General features: G+C 46.6%; 1 protein-coding gene across 1 annotated transcript in view; it reads right to left on the bottom strand.

Annotated features, from left to right (window-relative positions):
- Window positions 1-1,011: 1,011 nt before the first annotated feature.
- Window positions 1,012-16,830, bottom strand: part of MAP6 (microtubule associated protein 6) — a gene marked incomplete at both ends in the record, with an annotated part of 48,151 nt that continues 32,332 nt past the window's right edge. Inside the window, 3 exons of the mRNA XM_084201338.1 lie at window positions 1,012-1,081; window positions 13,314-13,510; window positions 15,352-15,565. Coding sequence (XP_084057464.1) covers window positions 1,012-1,081; window positions 13,314-13,510; window positions 15,352-15,565 — 481 coding nt within the window. The remainder of the gene's footprint in view (window positions 1,082-13,313; window positions 13,511-15,351; window positions 15,566-16,830) is intronic.

Below are 16,830 nucleotides of genomic sequence, written 5' to 3'. Positions count from 1 at the left end.
AATTCTGAGACCTTTTTTCTGCTTGCAACATCAGCAGGCTTGTTTGCCTGTGCTATCTTTCTGCTTGGTTAAAACATCTTCTTGTTTGGGGTGGGTTTATCCTTTGCTCTAAGTCATAAAACCCCTTCTAACTAACATACCCTTTGCCTTCTTAGTTATCCAGTAAAACTGGCTCAGCAATTCTTTCCTTCTATATAAAAACTTGCTTCCATCTCTATTTCATTCTCAGGTTCTACATTCAAAAATCTTTCTGCCAAGCTTACACATCTGTGAGATTTTCTTGTCAAACTTTCATCCTTCCCAACATACCTCATTCCTGGAAGTCTTAAAGGCCAAGTTGGATGGGGCTTGGAGCAGCCTGGTCGAGTGAAATATGTCCTTCCCCATGGCAGGGCAGTGGAACTGAATTATTTAATAAGGTCCCTTCCAACCCCAAATAATTCTATTATTTGCTTTAATTGGCAATCAGTTAAATATTAACAGCCTCAGAAGAAGGTCTGAAATATTCATTATTACAGCACAGTGACAAGGGGATCTGCCAGATGTTGCACAAGGTGTGTCTCACCTGGCAATATCCAAACACAAGTTCCTGACAGTGGTTAAGAATTTATAATGTATGAAATCTTCCAAGGATCTTTGAAGAGAGTTGTTGTTTCTATGAACTAGGATTCTGTCACAATTTCTGAAATCCAGTGTGATCCTTCCACAGGCTATGGATATGAATCTACCTCTCTGTTGCCCACATAAAACAGAGAGACCTTTAAAACCAGTATTGCTTCCCATCTATGAATAAAGAGAGAATTGGACCTATTTTTTGTGTAACTTTACTATACATAAATCAAGGCACAGACATGCTAACTGCATCACACAATAACTTCAAAGTGCTTGAGAGACAACAGCAGTTGTCATTCAGCTCTCATAATCAGCTTTATTTTATGCCAGCCAGACAATACACGTTTCATGCGAACTATACATTTGCTCCAGCTGATGCTCAGACGAAGGTTCCTGACTTCATGTGAATTGGCCCTCCACTAAGGTACTTGGTTCTTGCTCTGTAGCACCAGTGTTTTTTTCAGGGATCCTGGAAGCAGAAGAAAGAGCATCATTGCAAAGCTATCAGAGCAATCAGCTGACCCATGAAAACAAATGCCACCCCCGAGGTGGACTTTGCCCCAGACCAATGGCTCTGCAGAGTGTTCCCCAAGCAACCACACATTTGGTATGTCCTCAGCTGGCTGGTAAGTGGTCCTGCTCCCTGCAGGGAACTGATCCAAAACTCATGGATGTCCACAAAACATGTGAGGGCTTGATCCGGACTTTTTTGACCAGCCCTTGGTTTAACTGTGACCAGGACCGTGTCCACCACCAGCTACAAAAATTACTTGCCAATTGATTATAACATGCATCAAACAAACGCTGTAAAATTGTCTCTCAAAGAAGCAATCCCTCATGATGGATGGCAAAAGCCCTCTCACAGTGGAGCTGAGCTCTTGTGCCACTCAGGGAGTACCTGTTAAAAACAACCAAGGAAAGTAAGCCCAGCTAACATAAACTATCCCCAATTTGAGAGCACCCCTTTTCTCTTCTATACCCCCAGGAGACACCAGTAGGTGATGGTGGCACTGAGGTACTGATGACTGGCAGGGTCACCTTTGTACCTGGATAGTTCTGGATGGCAGCACAAAAGAACAAAGGCACGCTGGAGTTAGGGTAGATGCTGCCAGTAGAAGCTCTGGACATGTGTTGGGAGGAAGGCTGGGTCTTGAGAAAGCACAGAGGGAGGATGGGGAAGGAAAGACCTGTAGGGAACAAGGGAATCAGTCTTCACTCAGAAAGAGGAGGAGGATCTCTGGGGATGAGGAGAGACATGGATGGATGGGAACAGGTCTGTGAGGATGCAGAAAGGCAGAAAGCAGTTGATGATGCATGAGAAACCTGCTAGGATTTAAAATGGGCAGCATTACATGGTGGTTGCATCAAGGGACTGTGGAGATCCCCATTTGTCCCCCAGTCTTGCATGATTTTTGTGCAGGGAATGGTTCCAGGTTAGAGGAGGGAAGGAGGGGCTGACACCACGGAGTAGCTGGTTACCATATTCGTGGTCTGTGAAATCAACCCCACCCAGACATGAGAAAACCCATTTCTGTGTGAGAGGCTCGTGGGGCAGGACCATGTGAAGAGCCCTGGCAGGACACCTCTCTCTCAAATACTCACCCTCACCTTGCCCTTTTTGCTTACTACAAAGAGACATTTGCTGCCAGAAGCTGTTGGCAGAGGTTGGTAGGAAATCTGCTGAGTTCTTCCAGCACAGTGGTTCCTATGGGAATGAGGTGAGCCCAGCACCACAAATCAAAGGAAAATGCAGAGCAGCTTCTCTTTGGAAAGATGCCCCACTGCCAGGGCAGGCCAGGTCCACACTGCTGATGCACAGGCATCTGCTAGGACAGGACCCATTGCCTGGTCTCTGGAGAAGGCTGGAGATGCCTGCACATCCTTGCCAGTGGAAGTGGTGCCCATGATCTCAGGTTATCCTGTGCCAGTGTGTACATGATGATCGAGGTTCAACCCCATCCAGGTGGGCCAACACCAGAGCCATGCCACCTCTTCCTTGGTATCCAACCCTGCTCTTGCTGCTATTCTGCATTTCAGAGGAGAGCTCTGAAAGTCAAAAATCATCTCTCCCTGAAGCATGAACTGTTCTCAATCCACCAACATTTTCCTGAGCCCTTGCTAGAATCACCAGGGAAACTCCTCCATCCCAGCAGCACTAGGGTGGTCCCTCCCTGTTGAGGCAGTCAGAAAGCTGCTCCCTGCAGTGTGCTCTTCCTTTTAATCTACTGGCTCATTTCCTATGACTGTGTGCATCCTTCAGCCACGGACTTCAGGCCTGAGGAGGAGAAAGAGACTGTGTCCCATCTCACCCCCTGGCTTCCCCTTTGTCTGCATTAATATAGACAATTGTGTGATTGTCCATCCAAACCCGTTTTAAACTGGAGGGAGTGCAGTGGTAGGTAATTACCTTGTTTTCCCCTGGAGTTGGTATTCAGAAACAACAGAGCAGGCACAGCAGAGAACAACCATGGCTGTTCCCTGCAGGTCTAGCTCTAGGTAGCAGCCTTGGGAAGAGTGAGGTGGCAGTGTGCAAATAGGAGAGCTGAAAGGAAAGCCTGATCCTGAAACATAACAATTCCAAACACATATGCAGTAACATTTATAAATGACTCCTAAGCCAAGCAAGGAAAGAGTTTGAAGATCTTTGCCCTCATGAGGGCTGCTGATGGCAAATTGTCATGTAAGAAGGTGAGAAATGTAGAAGAGATGAATTGGAAGTGACAGGTTTCTCCTCTTGTTATGTCTGAGAGAGATGCAGGAGTATGAAATTCAGCAGGGGTTTGTTTCCCAGAGCCAGTACAAGGTGTCTGGAAATAACCAGGGGTGTCCATGGGCCACCATGAGCACACATAGCACCATCTCCTCTTCGTTGGTCCTGGTATAACCACAGAGAGCTGGGATTTTGTGACTTGGGGTCTAAACTTGCCTCTGACAGCTCCAGCAATATTATCCTGTTCCTCAGAGATGTGGAGGACCTGCTCACATCTCATCCCTTTTCCTCTATGAATTCACATCTTGATGATTTGGTGGCCTCATATCAAAATGAGCTGATGACTTGTATTGTCTTCTGCAAAATTACTTTAATTTAAGCAGTTTAGCTACTTGGGACCTCTTATGAGTCAGTATAGGCACACAGAAAATTAAAAGTTGCCTTTAAGAGAACTAGAAGCAGCAGGAATCCTCTACCTGAATCAGTGGCTCAGAAACAGCAAACAGCCTCAGGCACAGAACTCTGGAGCTGAAGGAATGTTTTAAAGAAAAAACATGAGAAGCCTGTCCTTTCTTTCCCAGAGAATTCAGGTGAGGGGACAGCTCTTGTCTGTGGAGGAACCACCTTTTGGTTAGTGCCCTTATCCAGGAGGGCATGTTCCTCAGGTTCATTTCTGAGCAAATGCAATTCCCAGTTGGATTATGTATAGGTTATGACAAGTCACTTCTGTCTTCTGAATGCTGTGTTGCCCTTTGTGCACTGAAGCTTGTTGTCTTTACAAAACGGCAACAAAAATGCAAACTTTTTTTTGTACTGAGAAATGGTCTTAACATGGTACTTTATAATAGGTCTCAGTTGCATTCTTTGGAAAAGGCACATCAAGCAGTAGAAATAACACTGTGAATTGTATCAGGAAAGTGCAGAATTTTAGCCTTGTTCTATACCTCAGCAAGCAGAGGGGGTGCTGTCCCTGCAAAGGTGTGAGACCTGGAAATGTGCACCTGTTTGGGGCCAGCAAGGTCTGAAGGAGAAAGTGCCTGGTTGTGAAATCTGGCCTGATGTAGGTGTGGGATGAGCAACAAGGAACTCAGCCCTTCAGAGCTCAAACCAAAGTAGCAGACAGGCAAGCTCTCACAGAGCTCTGCTAGCAGAAATGTAGATGCCAGAAGACTTCTGCATACCTTCAAGTGAGATGAGGATCTGAGCAGCATGGATGAGTCATGTCCTAAATACTAGTCAGACCCTAAAACTGCAGCTGAGATTTTTGTCAGTGCTTTTTTACTGGTGGAATCTACATCTTGGCAGCACTGTGGAAGGAAGGCAGGTGGAAGTAAGTCAGGGTGGCACATAGGGAAATGATGCAGGATATCACCCACATCAAGGGATTGATCCTCTTTCCCAATGCTTCTTTCCAGCACCTACACCAAAATTCCTTCAGCCTGGAGATGTCAGGCACAACCCTGCTGCAAGTCTTGCTTGTCCTAGATGGCATTTCCAGGCTTCTCACTGAGGATTTGAGGTCCCCACACATTTAATCTCTTCTGTCTGCTCTTGCAGGCAGGACAGGACAGGAACAGGCACTGAAAGAAGCCCAGGGGACTGAGCACTGCTTGATCCCTCTCCCATCCACATCCACCAAACTGCTTCAGTTTTGCCTCTCTTTAGGTCCTCAGACCTAACTCCTGCAGATGGCCCATGAAACCAGACTTGTGACCATGCTCTGACTCACTCAGCATGACCAGGAGGCTCCTTTGCTTTCTGGCAGGCTGGTGTCACACCACAGGCAGTGAGGGTCACTGTAAGGGCAGAGGAACCGAGCTGCTCCTGCAACTTTCCACGTTTATAAGGAGCACCTGGGAAGAAGCACCATCTCCATGTGCTAACAACTCCAGCCAGCACCAACCAAACTGGCACTTCGAGGCAATAAATTAGGACAAGGAGGCAGCAAGGAGCCACCTGGGACTGAGTGACAGCTGGGTCCTTGATGTACTCACAGGCAGAAGGGACCATGGACAGGGCTAGTCCTCGCCTGGGATGAAGGAAGCAGATGTCCAGGGCACCTTCTCAGCCACAAGAAGCCTCCTGGGCATCCATCTCTGAAACATGCTAAGCCAGCTTTTGCTGATTCCCCTGAGAGAGATATCTGCTTGGATTTCCACTGACACATCTCTCCCCACTGCTTCCTGTAACAGGGGAACGTTGTTCCTTTATCATCAGCTGCTTCTGCTCTGGGCTACAAGATTTCTCCTTCATTCTCCTCAGCTGCTGCCTTTGTTGAGCCACCAGGCAGCACAGGACATCTCTGCAGGAAGCTGGAGAAAGGCCAACCTCTTTATCAGATGCACCAGAATGGCAAGGGACAGAAGATCCTGCAGCTCTAAATGTGCCAGGCTCCTACACTGACAGCAAAGCTTGTCCCTGTGGCTGTAAAAGAAAAGAAACAAAAGTACCAGAGGACAAAAGCGTGAGCAGCATCACCCTAAAAGCAGACAGACCTGCAGAAGCAAGACTGACTGCTTGACTGGCCACCAGGACAGACACACAAGGCACTGGCAGACACATCTAGTGAAGTCACACCAAGAAAGGAGAGAGAGAGAAGGGGCAGTTGGTAGGTGAGGTATCATTTATTCGAGCAGTGAGTGATATCACACAGTACAGGCAAAGAAAAAGGCTTACAGTCCGAGAGAGACAGGACATGAGACAGCATCTGAGGGAGGACGGGAAGAAGGTCCTTGGGGGACCTGGGTATTGGGGTGATGTGGAGGGGAAAGGTGGTGGAGGGGGAGAGGTGGGAGAAAGCAAAGGATTGGAGAAGCAGCTGTGGGACAGACACAGAAAAGATGGCAGAGAGGATGGAGGGAAAATTCTTCTGAAGGCAAGAAGGAATGGTGGTGTGGCAGGCAAACGGGGTCAGGATGGGGAGGTGAGGGCATTGCAGACTGCAAGGGAAGGAGCCAACGGGGAGAGACCTTTGATCAGCAATGAACCCTGGGGAGAGGCAAGAGAGCAGGGAAAAGGGGGCAAAGAATTATTTGGGTGGGAAGGATCTTGAAGATCCTCTTGTTCCAACCCCCTGCCACGGACAGGGACACCTTCCACTAGACCAGGTTTCTCCAGCTCCAGTACAACACTTGCCTTGAACACTTCCAGGGATGGGGCAGCCACAGCTTGTCTGGGCAAATCTCTTGGGTCCAAGCAAGGTGGCCACAGCTGAACTTGTCTTCAGTTGGGCACTAGATCCTGAACCAGGCCAAGGAGCAGGTCAGTCCAAGGGCCAGGGGCTGCTCTCAGGATTTCCCTGCCTTGACCATCTGGTCTGGAACCATCAAGTGCTTATTGGTGTTGTTAACTGACAAGAACAGACCCATCTGCCACCCCTCATGTGGTGAGATTCCCTCCACCATGTGCCATGCAGGGTGCTCCTCACTCTCTGCTGTGACCCAGTTCTCCAGAGCTCTTTCAGAGGTAGAGAGGACACACCAGTTTCTCCAGCTCTGCTTGGGGACTTGGGGTTGCTGCATGCCACAGGCTAGGCTGGGGTAGGCAGAGGGCAACAAGGAAGGTTCAGAAATGCTTCCCCCTTCCCATCTCTCACACTGAAACACATTGAAAGCAGTCAGGGCTCTCACACATCACCAAGATCTGCCACTACCATCCATCATTTTTCTGGTGGCTGGTCCTTGTCGTTGGCTTCCATGGAGTAGACTTCCTTCCCCTGAAGGGCAAGCTGGCATTTTAGAAAGCACAAAGATGCCTTCAATCCACCAGCACAATTTTGTTTTATTCTTGCCTCACATGTCCTCCACCATGACAGTCAGGATTAGGAAGTTGTTCCCAAGGCACCCTGCAACAGAAATTAAGAGTCTTTACAAGCAATTCAGAGTTCATGACACACCACCAGTCCTGAAGTACTCAGAGCTGTGTTACCCCTTATCACACACCCTGAGCTTGGAAGTAGACCCAGTGGCATTAGTGGAATTGCTCCCAAGCCAGAATGCTCAGGTGAATAAGGGCAAATGGAAGTGAGGTGCCAATTCCCCAACTGAATCAAACTTACCATGACACTGTTGGAACAAGGCAGAGCAGAAGCCCATGTCTGAACACCACAAGATTTTCCAGATGTGGAAAAGATACTGTTCTTGGAGCTGAGCACATCCGTATCATCTTGTTTATACCAGGGGATTTCTCCTTCCTGTGTGGCTCCTCTTCTTGATCTGATGTCACTGTTGGTCCTTACTCCTTGGATGTTGGGAGGTACAAGCTATGTCAGAAGCATCTTCTTAAAAAGTCTCTTTCTCTCCTGCACTGGCACATCTCTAAATAAACCCTAAATCAGAAGAATATCATGACACAAGAGGCTGCATTGCTATAATGGCTGATATGTTAGCTGGTGAAGCATCCTTTTACCAGTCAGGGATATAAAAATGATAACAGAGGTTTTCAAAGAGAGGTCAGTTCTGTGCCCAAGCTGGAGTGGAAGGATGGAGAGCGTCAAGGAAAAACTTTTTCACCCACCCATGCACAAGGATCCCAGATGAGTGGACACCATGTAGTTAAAAGCAGCTCAGTAAAATTGGAAGCATGGAGTCAACTCCTCATGAGACTGCTCATGGCAGTCACAGCGACACCTCTGCAAAGCCTCTGATCACCCTCAGATCACAAAATTATTTAGGTTGGAAAAGACCTGTAAAACATTCTGCGATTAAGTATTTGAGAGGGAGGCTTGACTTTCAAAATTCAGTTTATTTTTCACTTCACCCAGACACTAACACTGACAAATAAATGTCCAGCCAGTGCCTCAGCATCTCCACACTAAATACTCTTGTAAGACAAAGCACTTCATTTTCAGTGAAGCCCTTGGAAAGAGGTGGGCAGTGCCAGTGACTAGTGATTTGGTGAAGATTAAGGAGTCAGTCAGTACCAGTGGTTTCAGACAGTGATGGTTAGAGACCAAGGGTGGGTCCCAGTGTTCCCCTGAAATGCATCCTGTGCCCCATTCTGCATTTGGGCTTTGCAAGGCTGAGTGAGTTCAGAGATCAACAGGGCAGTGAAGGTGTTTTCCAGCATTCACTTTGGGCAGCTGCAGGGAGGAGATGGATTACCTATGAAGACTGCAGCATGGAAAAGACTCTGTGCCTTTGTGTCATGGGAGAAGCACTTTGTTGCCCATCATGGATTGTCACAGATAAGCCCCAGTAATAACCAATCCTTTAGAAATGAGCATTTTCTCTGCTACCAGCTGTACAGAGTGAAATGGTAAATCCTGCAACCTACAGCCCAGCTGAAACACTCCAAAAATCCTAGAGATAGGTGTGATTCATGTATGGATGGAACTGGTGAGGAAGGCAGAAGGGAAGGCAGGGTGATACAGAGGACATCAGAAAGCAGCACTGTTGCTAGCATGTGGTCACAAATGGAATAAATTCAAGAAGTGATTTATAAACAAGGCAGGGATGCAAAATAGCACCCTTAGCAACAGGAAGGTAGAAAAGGTTTGGTGGCCCATGGATGTCAACAGGGAGGAGGAGGAGGTGGAGGAGAGGTTTCAAAATCATAGAAACATGGAATAGTTTGGATTGGAAGGGACCTTAAAGACCATCTAGTTCCAAACTCCCTACCATGGGAAGAGACACCTTTCAGCAGACCAAGTTTTCCAGGTTTGGTTTAGGGAGAAAATAAAAGCTGTAGGCAGTTGAAAAAAAGTGTAATTAACATTGGTAAATACACATCATCTACCCTCCCTCCAGCTCTCAATGGGATTTGGTCTCTGCTCCCTGAGCCAGGACAAGGTGGCCATGAGCAAGGCACTGCATGGGCTCTCTACTCAAAGATATTTTGTACAGAAAGTAAAAGGAAACTCGGGCCATCCACATGACTTCACTGTCCATCTTTGCATTTGCAAACGCTTACAGCTCATGCCAGACTGGTCTGAGATCAGCAGCCACCTAAAGGGAGTCAGACTGTGCCAGCCCAGCTGTCCCCACAGCAGGCATGAAAGTGGCAACTCTAAGCAACACAAGCCTCATTTGGACAGACATTTCTTTCAGTTAACTGTGCTTCTGATTGAGAAAACAAGATCAAGGAGGAGGTATTTGTCTTCAGCATTTATTTATCATTGGAAAAAGAACCCTTTGAGCAAGCAAAGATCACAAGCACATCACAATCAATTGGCGGTACATTAATGTGTGTGTGTGTGTCTGTGTGTGTGTGTGTGAGACTCTCATCAGGATATCAACAATGAAAAAGCACCACAAGGAGGTGTGCTTAACGTGTTTACAAGAGACAATTTGTGATACGCAACCAAACCCAGGCCACAAAATATTAATTAGACACTTCCTATCTGCCTCCAAGAGGCAAGAGTTTGTGGAATGCATGGGCACCAGGTTTTGGCACCGGCTGTGCTGCAAATGAAGAAGCAAGTGATTAGTGTGCAAAGCAGTCAGAGAACAGGAGCTCAGTCAGCAATTAGCACCATTTTGCAGAAAGGAGTAACAGTACAATACAGTGAAAATGTGAAAGCAAGCAATAGCACAGGAACTCTCACAGGGTAAAAAGCAAAACATATTTTTCTTTTTACAAGAAAAGTAAAACATATTACAAATCAGCAGTGGAACAGAATCAGCATTGTGGTAGCTGGAAACACAGAACAGCAGAGCACTGTTTCCCAGTGGGATTGACAAGTTCAGAGCCCAAAGTGAATTTGAAATGGTAGAGATTGGGTCTCCTTTCTGATAAACCTGAGTGGGTTGGATGGGCATAGAGTCTGTGGAAGGTACAGCAATGCAGGATTTCACCCTGAGGCTTGCCTCTGCTGTAGTTCCTGGTGTTCAGCGCAGTGCCAGCCCATGTGCTTGGATGTGTGTGTGCTTGGATGCATGCTGCAGATGTGGTGCATATGGAACACAAGCCAGGATTTCTATTCCTATTTTGTTGATGTGAGAGGAAGGTATCCAGGCCTTACCAGTCTCCCAGGATCTTTCTGCAAAGAAAACCTTTCAAGGACCATTCACCCCGCCCAAAGACAGGTGTCAAAAGCAGGCAGCTCAAAGGTCCTTGGAAAGTTCCTTCAGTATAGAGGGAATTAAAACCACTGGTTAACACTTCATACCTAGCTTTGTAGCGAGCTCATGGAATGGCTTGGGTTGGAAGGGACCTTCTAGTTCCAAGCCCTCTGCCACCAAAAGACTTCAAGTATTATGGAAACAGAAAGCTATATTTTGACCACTCAGTGTGTATGTTTCAAACATTGTGATAGATGCTCTTCATTAAGAAGAAAGCATCCCAAGTTGGATAATCAGCAGTTCATCCAGAGCCATGGAGATGCTTGGATGAGGTGGTCTGAGCATCTTAGTGATGTTCCTTGGTCAAAATTTAGTTCACCTTGAAGTCAAGTGCTAAATTCTCATTGAATTCCAGGTGAAACAGTGGCAAGTGTGGTGTATCTTTAAATGTGAAACTTGGGGCTGAAAAATAATAGGAAGAATTGTTTTGCATGGTCTGTCCTTATGTAAGATTTTGGTGTGTTGAGCCATTTGAACTGTCTAGTGCCTTCCTGATGTGTTGTGCCTGCTGTGACATACCATCTTCACAGCTTATGCTACATCCTGTAGGAAAGGACATTACTGAGGAGTGTGAAGATACATGAAGCATCCCAAAAGCCAAGGAATCATACCAAGTCTTGGGAGCTGCTCTTCTCTGGCCAGTTGTCCCTTAAGTGACAGGTTGGAAGAGCTGTGAGCAGCATGGCAGCATGCCTCCCCGCGAGCTCAACACAAGCTTTGTGCCGAGCTGCTCTGGACACAGAGCTGAGCAGCGCTGCAGGGGCTTCTGAGCACTCAGAAAAGCAATGATCAATATGGACAGGTCAGCATCTCCATGAGGCATGCACATAAAAAAAAAAAAGCAGGAAAAAAAATAAAAAGGAAAAAAAAAAAAAAAGCACTACATTCACAAAGATTTCCACAGTTTTACTTCCTGGAGGATTTTCCCTGGTTTCCTCCTAAACAGCAGAGGTTTTAAATATATATATATATTTCTATATATGAATATATATTTTCCACATACACAACCTGACTAGCTCATAGCACACAGTTCTAACACAGCTAAGCTGGGAATTACACCACTGAATTCAGAACACTACATTTACTGATACTCAAAGGTTTAGGCTGTTAGCGCAAGGCAAACAGGACACATCACATGATACACTGAACTTGGAATTTATTCATTACTAAGGCCAGCAAATGTCACTATCTGTATATCACAGAGCTTTCCTCCTCACTGAAAAATTTCACTCAACCTTGTAGCCCACCACTCATTTATGTTTCCAAAAGACTGATTCTAATGGGACGAAACCCCAAAAAAGGGACTCCTCACCCTCGCAACTCATCCATTGTCCTGCTGGATAGCTTCACATCTCTAAAATACCCCTAGCAATAAGACTTTCCTTATTCCACCACCTCTACAGCAACACACCACCTCTCCACTCTACTTCCCATCTCTGTCTTCATGCTTCCCAATTGTCCACTGGAAGTTTCAAGCTGGACTTCATATTAGGAGAGAAAATTTGGAGCTGCAAAAATAAGGAACGAGAACCCTGCATCTTAACTTGCAGCCACTCTGCTATGGGAGAGTCTAAGAGTCTAAGCTTAGTGGGACAAAAATTAATCCCTATGTTACTTAGGACCCAATCCAGAAGTTAGGCACATAAATTTGGATTGGGACCACAACTCTCCCACTGATCCAGTGACCCAGATTCTCTGGCATGCAATGCCATTTTGTTGGGCCAGTTCATACTCGCTGACAAATGGTCCTGCTGTGTTTAGGGCTTCCAAACCAGTCCTGGGGATTTCCTAGTTAGTGTAAGAGCACAGTAAATATGACTGAAACCCTGAGATCTTGTCTGGAGGGAGTCTAGGGATCCCAGAAACTTTTTTTATGGCCCTCTTGAGTTGCCCATGAGCCAACATGAACATAAACAGCTGGAAGAATAGACACAATGGGGGCTGACAGCTCTAGCCAACCTTGGTGACACATTTCATTCTACCCCTTGGAAGGTCATGCCTGCAGACTAAACCACTTTTTGAAACCTAGCTCTGCCTGTTGGCATCCCAGAAGTGAAGAAAGCAGATCAAGATTCAAAACAAAACAGGAATAATTAATAAGATCCATAACTTAGGGGAAACAATAGGGAAGAACAACCTGCTGATAACCTAGTCTAACCTGCCATGTGATTGGAAAGTCTTCACTGCTCACTGCACCTTCCCTCACCAATTTTTTTTTTTTTAAATCAAGGACTTCAAGTGCTATTGATGAGTGAAGTTGCCTTGATGCAACTAGATGTACTCCCAACTACCCTTGGGGAGGATTTGGCCCTTTACTTCCATGGGATCTCCTTTCCTGTTGCTTCTTGGAGCAGAATTCCCATCAAGTGTCAAAAGGGGAAATCATTCTTGGCCACACCATTGATTTTGGTGTTTTTACAGCATATCCATGGCACCATGAATGAACCTGATCCTCTCTGCCTCCAAACCCCTTTACCTATTGACACCAGTGGGAGATGACACAACAATGGCCAACCCAAAAGGGCCTCATGGGATGAGGGCACAGCCCCTCCTTGGCTCAGTGGGCACTTCCATGCTGTCAAAGCACTGAAGAAGCAAGCCCAAGGAAAGGGGCAAGCTGTTGGATGTAATCACTGTTGATCCATCACCTTCATCTCTTAGGACCCTGCTTATACCTTCTCTCACATCCCTCACTCTGTGCAGAGCCGTGTTGTGCAGGCAAAGCAGAACAACCTGACCTCAGAAACAAGGATTTCCTTATCCTCCTTGGAAATAAAACAGAAAAGCTTCTAATACAATCAGAACAAAAAGCAGATTAGAAGCCTCTAATTAATTTTGTGGCCTTTATTTAATCAAAGGGAAAAAAAAAAAAGGAAGGAAGAAAGAAAGAAAAGGAAAAAAAATGAGAAAGAAAGTGCAGTGACATTTACTCTTTTGCCTCAGCCAGTTTATTGTTCATCTCTTTACTTTTCTCCTTATCTTCTGGCTTTGCAGTGTTGGAGGTCTCGGCGCTCTTTTTCTTGGCAGCCCGGCCAGATGCAATCTGCTTGTCTTTGGCCTTTTTCAAGGGTTTATGGCTTGTTGTGGTCTTTTTTGGTTTGGAAGGCTTTAGGCTAGGCTTTTCCACCTGCATGGAGGGCGACAGGCAAAACGACGACACAGAGATGGAGAAAGAGAGGGAGAGGGAGAGAAAGAGAGAAGGAGAGACACAAGGACAAGCGGAAAACAGGATTCAGATCTGAAACAGCACAAATGTTACTTATCTGCTCATCTCTGCCCTGCCACAAAGGTAGGGGACCAGCTGAGCTTATGCTGAGTGGCAAATGGCCAGCTCCTTTCAGGATGCCCTGAAGTCAGTGCCCCTGGAGCCAGCAGAGCCCATTGTATCCAGATCAGGATAGAGCAGGGTGAATAGGAGAGGGAATATTATCAGTCATTTTATCAATTTCTGCATCTTTCTCTGACTTCAGGGTGGGTTTTGCAAACCCCAGAGGACTGTCTCTCTGGAAGCAGAGAAATGATGCTCAGGACAAAGAGGCTGCTATAAGTCTCCATCTTTCTTGCAGGAGAGGACTCCTCTGTTTGTTTGTCCTTAGCAGATTCCCAAAATGGAGGAAAATTACCTTGGGATACCTGAGGTGCAGAACACTAATTGGCAGATGAGAAAATTCCACAACATCTTTTTTCTACACCCCCAAAATAGGAAGGACAGTTACAAAAATTAGGGAGAACAGAAGTCTTCATCTCCTACATGCTCGCCCTGCAATCCCTCTCATTCCTCACAGATCTAAGCACTCATCAACTTAGGGAACAACTCATGGTCCTCCATTTAAAACTTCACAGACTGACTCTTTTATGTGCAGGTCCTCTGCTGGTCCTAGAAAACAAGGCTGGAAAACATTTCAGCTCCGGCCCTTCTTAACAGATGTTCTTGATCTGATCAAAGCCCAAAGTGCTTTGTCAAAATCTGTGCAATGCTCTGAATTAAAGGCAGATGTCTGGCTCCCAGCATAAAATGTAATGTGGGCTCCTAAAGTGTTGGAGGGAGGAAGAAAAAGCTGCCTGGACAATTACACAGCAAATGACAACAGAAAAACCTTTTCATCTCAGCCCTACCCTCCCTTGACGTAGGGCACTAGTGTCTCCAGAATGCCTCAAGCTATCCTACAGCCCATAGAACTCTAGAACAGTTTGGGTTGGAAGAGTCCTTAAAGAACATCTCATTCCCTACCCTCTGCATAGGCTGGGACATCTTCTACTACACCTGGTTGCTCCAAGCCCCTTCAAACCTGGCACTGGACACTTCCAGGGATGGGGCAGCCACAGGGCCTTACCACCCTCACAGCCAAGAATTTCTTTCCCATATCCCTTCTAGCCCTGTCCTCTGGCAGTGTGAAGCCATTCTCCATTGTCCTGTCCCTCCAGGCGCCCATCCAAAGTCCCTCTCCAGCTCTCCTGGAGTCCTGTTAGGCACTGACAGGGACTCTGAAGTCTCACCAGAGCCTTCCCTTCTGCAGGCTGAATAAACATCCTCAGCTCTCCCAGCCTGTCTCCATAACAGAGGTGCTCCATCTCTTGGAGCACCTACATGGCCTGCTCTGGACTCAGTCCAACAGATCCATGTCCTTCCCATGCTGAGGACCCCAGAGCTGGAGGCAGCAGTGCAGGTGGGGGTCTCACAGAGCAGAGGGGCAGAATGGGACAGTGGGGCAGAATCCCCTCCCTGACCTCCCTGTCCATGCTGTGGGATCAACCCAGCACCCTGCTGGCTTTCTGGGCTGGTAGCACACGTGGCTGGGACGTGTTCAGCTTTGTGTTCACCACCACCTGCAAGGTGGATCCCAAGGTGCAGTGAGGATAGCACACAAGGGCAGTGACAGCAAGCAGTGTTCAGCCCAGCCTGACTGCCTTGGACGTGTCCCACCAGGAGCAGCGATGGCCCTGGGTCCCTTCTGGGGTGTTTCTCACCTTTGGAGGTTCTTTGTAGGGCTCACAGTAGAGAGTGCGTATCCTTCTGCGTTCCAGGTATTTGTTATCAGCTGGAGAAGGCTTACTGGTTTCCCCCTTGAACTGAGCACTGTAACTGGTCTCATGGGTCATTTTCTCCTCTGGTGGCTTGTACTGGGGCTTTGCTTTTATCGCTTTCACGGGCTTGACATCTATCCAGGGTCTGAACTCATTTCTACAGATCAGAAAGGAAAAGGGTTCAGGAATTAAACCAACAGGAGAGCAATGATAACAAGGGAATGGAGCCCTGCATTGATCAACCAAGTCTGTGTGGAAAGGATTTTGCCTCCATCCAATCAGATTTACACAGAAACTGTCTCCCAACAATTATTTTTTTACCTCATCCAAAACCTATTGACACATTATGAGAAATTCAAATGAAATGCAGTCTATTAAAATCAGTCAGTCCTGGACACCTCTTAGCCATGCCTGTAAGCAGAAATTGGTATGATCCCGCATACATTGCACCTATTAGACAGAAAAGTTTTGTTAATTCCATACTAACAGATAAATAATTGGGACAAATACACAGATAATTAATTAACACAACACCAAGTAAGATCTAAACTCAAGCAGAGCAGGGAATGCAGTTCATCAGCTATATTTTGAGATATGGCTTCCCTTTACTAACTGATAGTGGATTCCTGAATTACAGGGAAAAAAATAATACTATCTTTCATTTCTTTTGGACAGAGCTGAAACTTCTGGTAGAAAAAAAACTAAACACAGTTAAAAGTGGATCAGTGTCTTCTGGACACATTCTGCTTCCCGTCCACAGCCAACCGGCAGAGACCGAACCACCTCCAGCTAAAGAAACTCCCAACAACCACACTGCTTCTCCCCCTCCCCCAGAGCCATTCCAATGACATGCCAAGGCCCTGGCTACATCTTTTGTCTTTTAAATCAAGGTCCATTCACCATCTCTATGACAACAAATGGAGGAAAATTCCCTGAAGAAAAAAAGAGAAAAGCTAACCCCCAACACCAGGGAAATTAACTCTCTGTAAGGGGGCTGCCAGTCAATCCCTTCCCGTAATACTTCTGAACACCTTAATCAGCTTCAACCAAACTTGTCAAACGGGAATGAAGATATTTGGTTTTACTTCTGTGTAAATAAGCAGCTGTACTGCGTTCAGAGGCTCAGGAAAGGTTAAGTACGGACATGTGCATGTCATCAGAGGATGCTCAGGCAGGGATGCTAGGGCTGCAAAAGGTCATCTTGTTCTCCTGGCTGAGGACAGAAAACCCAGCCCGACCTCCCTGCCCTGCCTGCCCAGTGGTTTCTTGCTGCAAAGAAGGCGAAGTCCTCCCACCAGTTATGCCAGTCGGAGCTGTCCTTGTCAGGGAGCAGAGCAGGGGGGTGGGGGGGAAGACTGACACCACCTTTCCCTTTGTCCTTCCAATCACACGCTCGGCTGCAGAGCACCATCTTGGTGTTTG

Source organism: Fringilla coelebs (genome assembly GCF_963513975.1).
Source record: "Fringilla coelebs genome assembly, chromosome: 2".
NCBI lineage: Eukaryota > Metazoa > Chordata > Aves > Passeriformes > Fringillidae > Fringilla > Fringilla coelebs.
The sequence above is the reverse complement of the archived record's forward strand: the minus strand, read 5'-3'. Positions and strand labels throughout refer to the sequence as shown.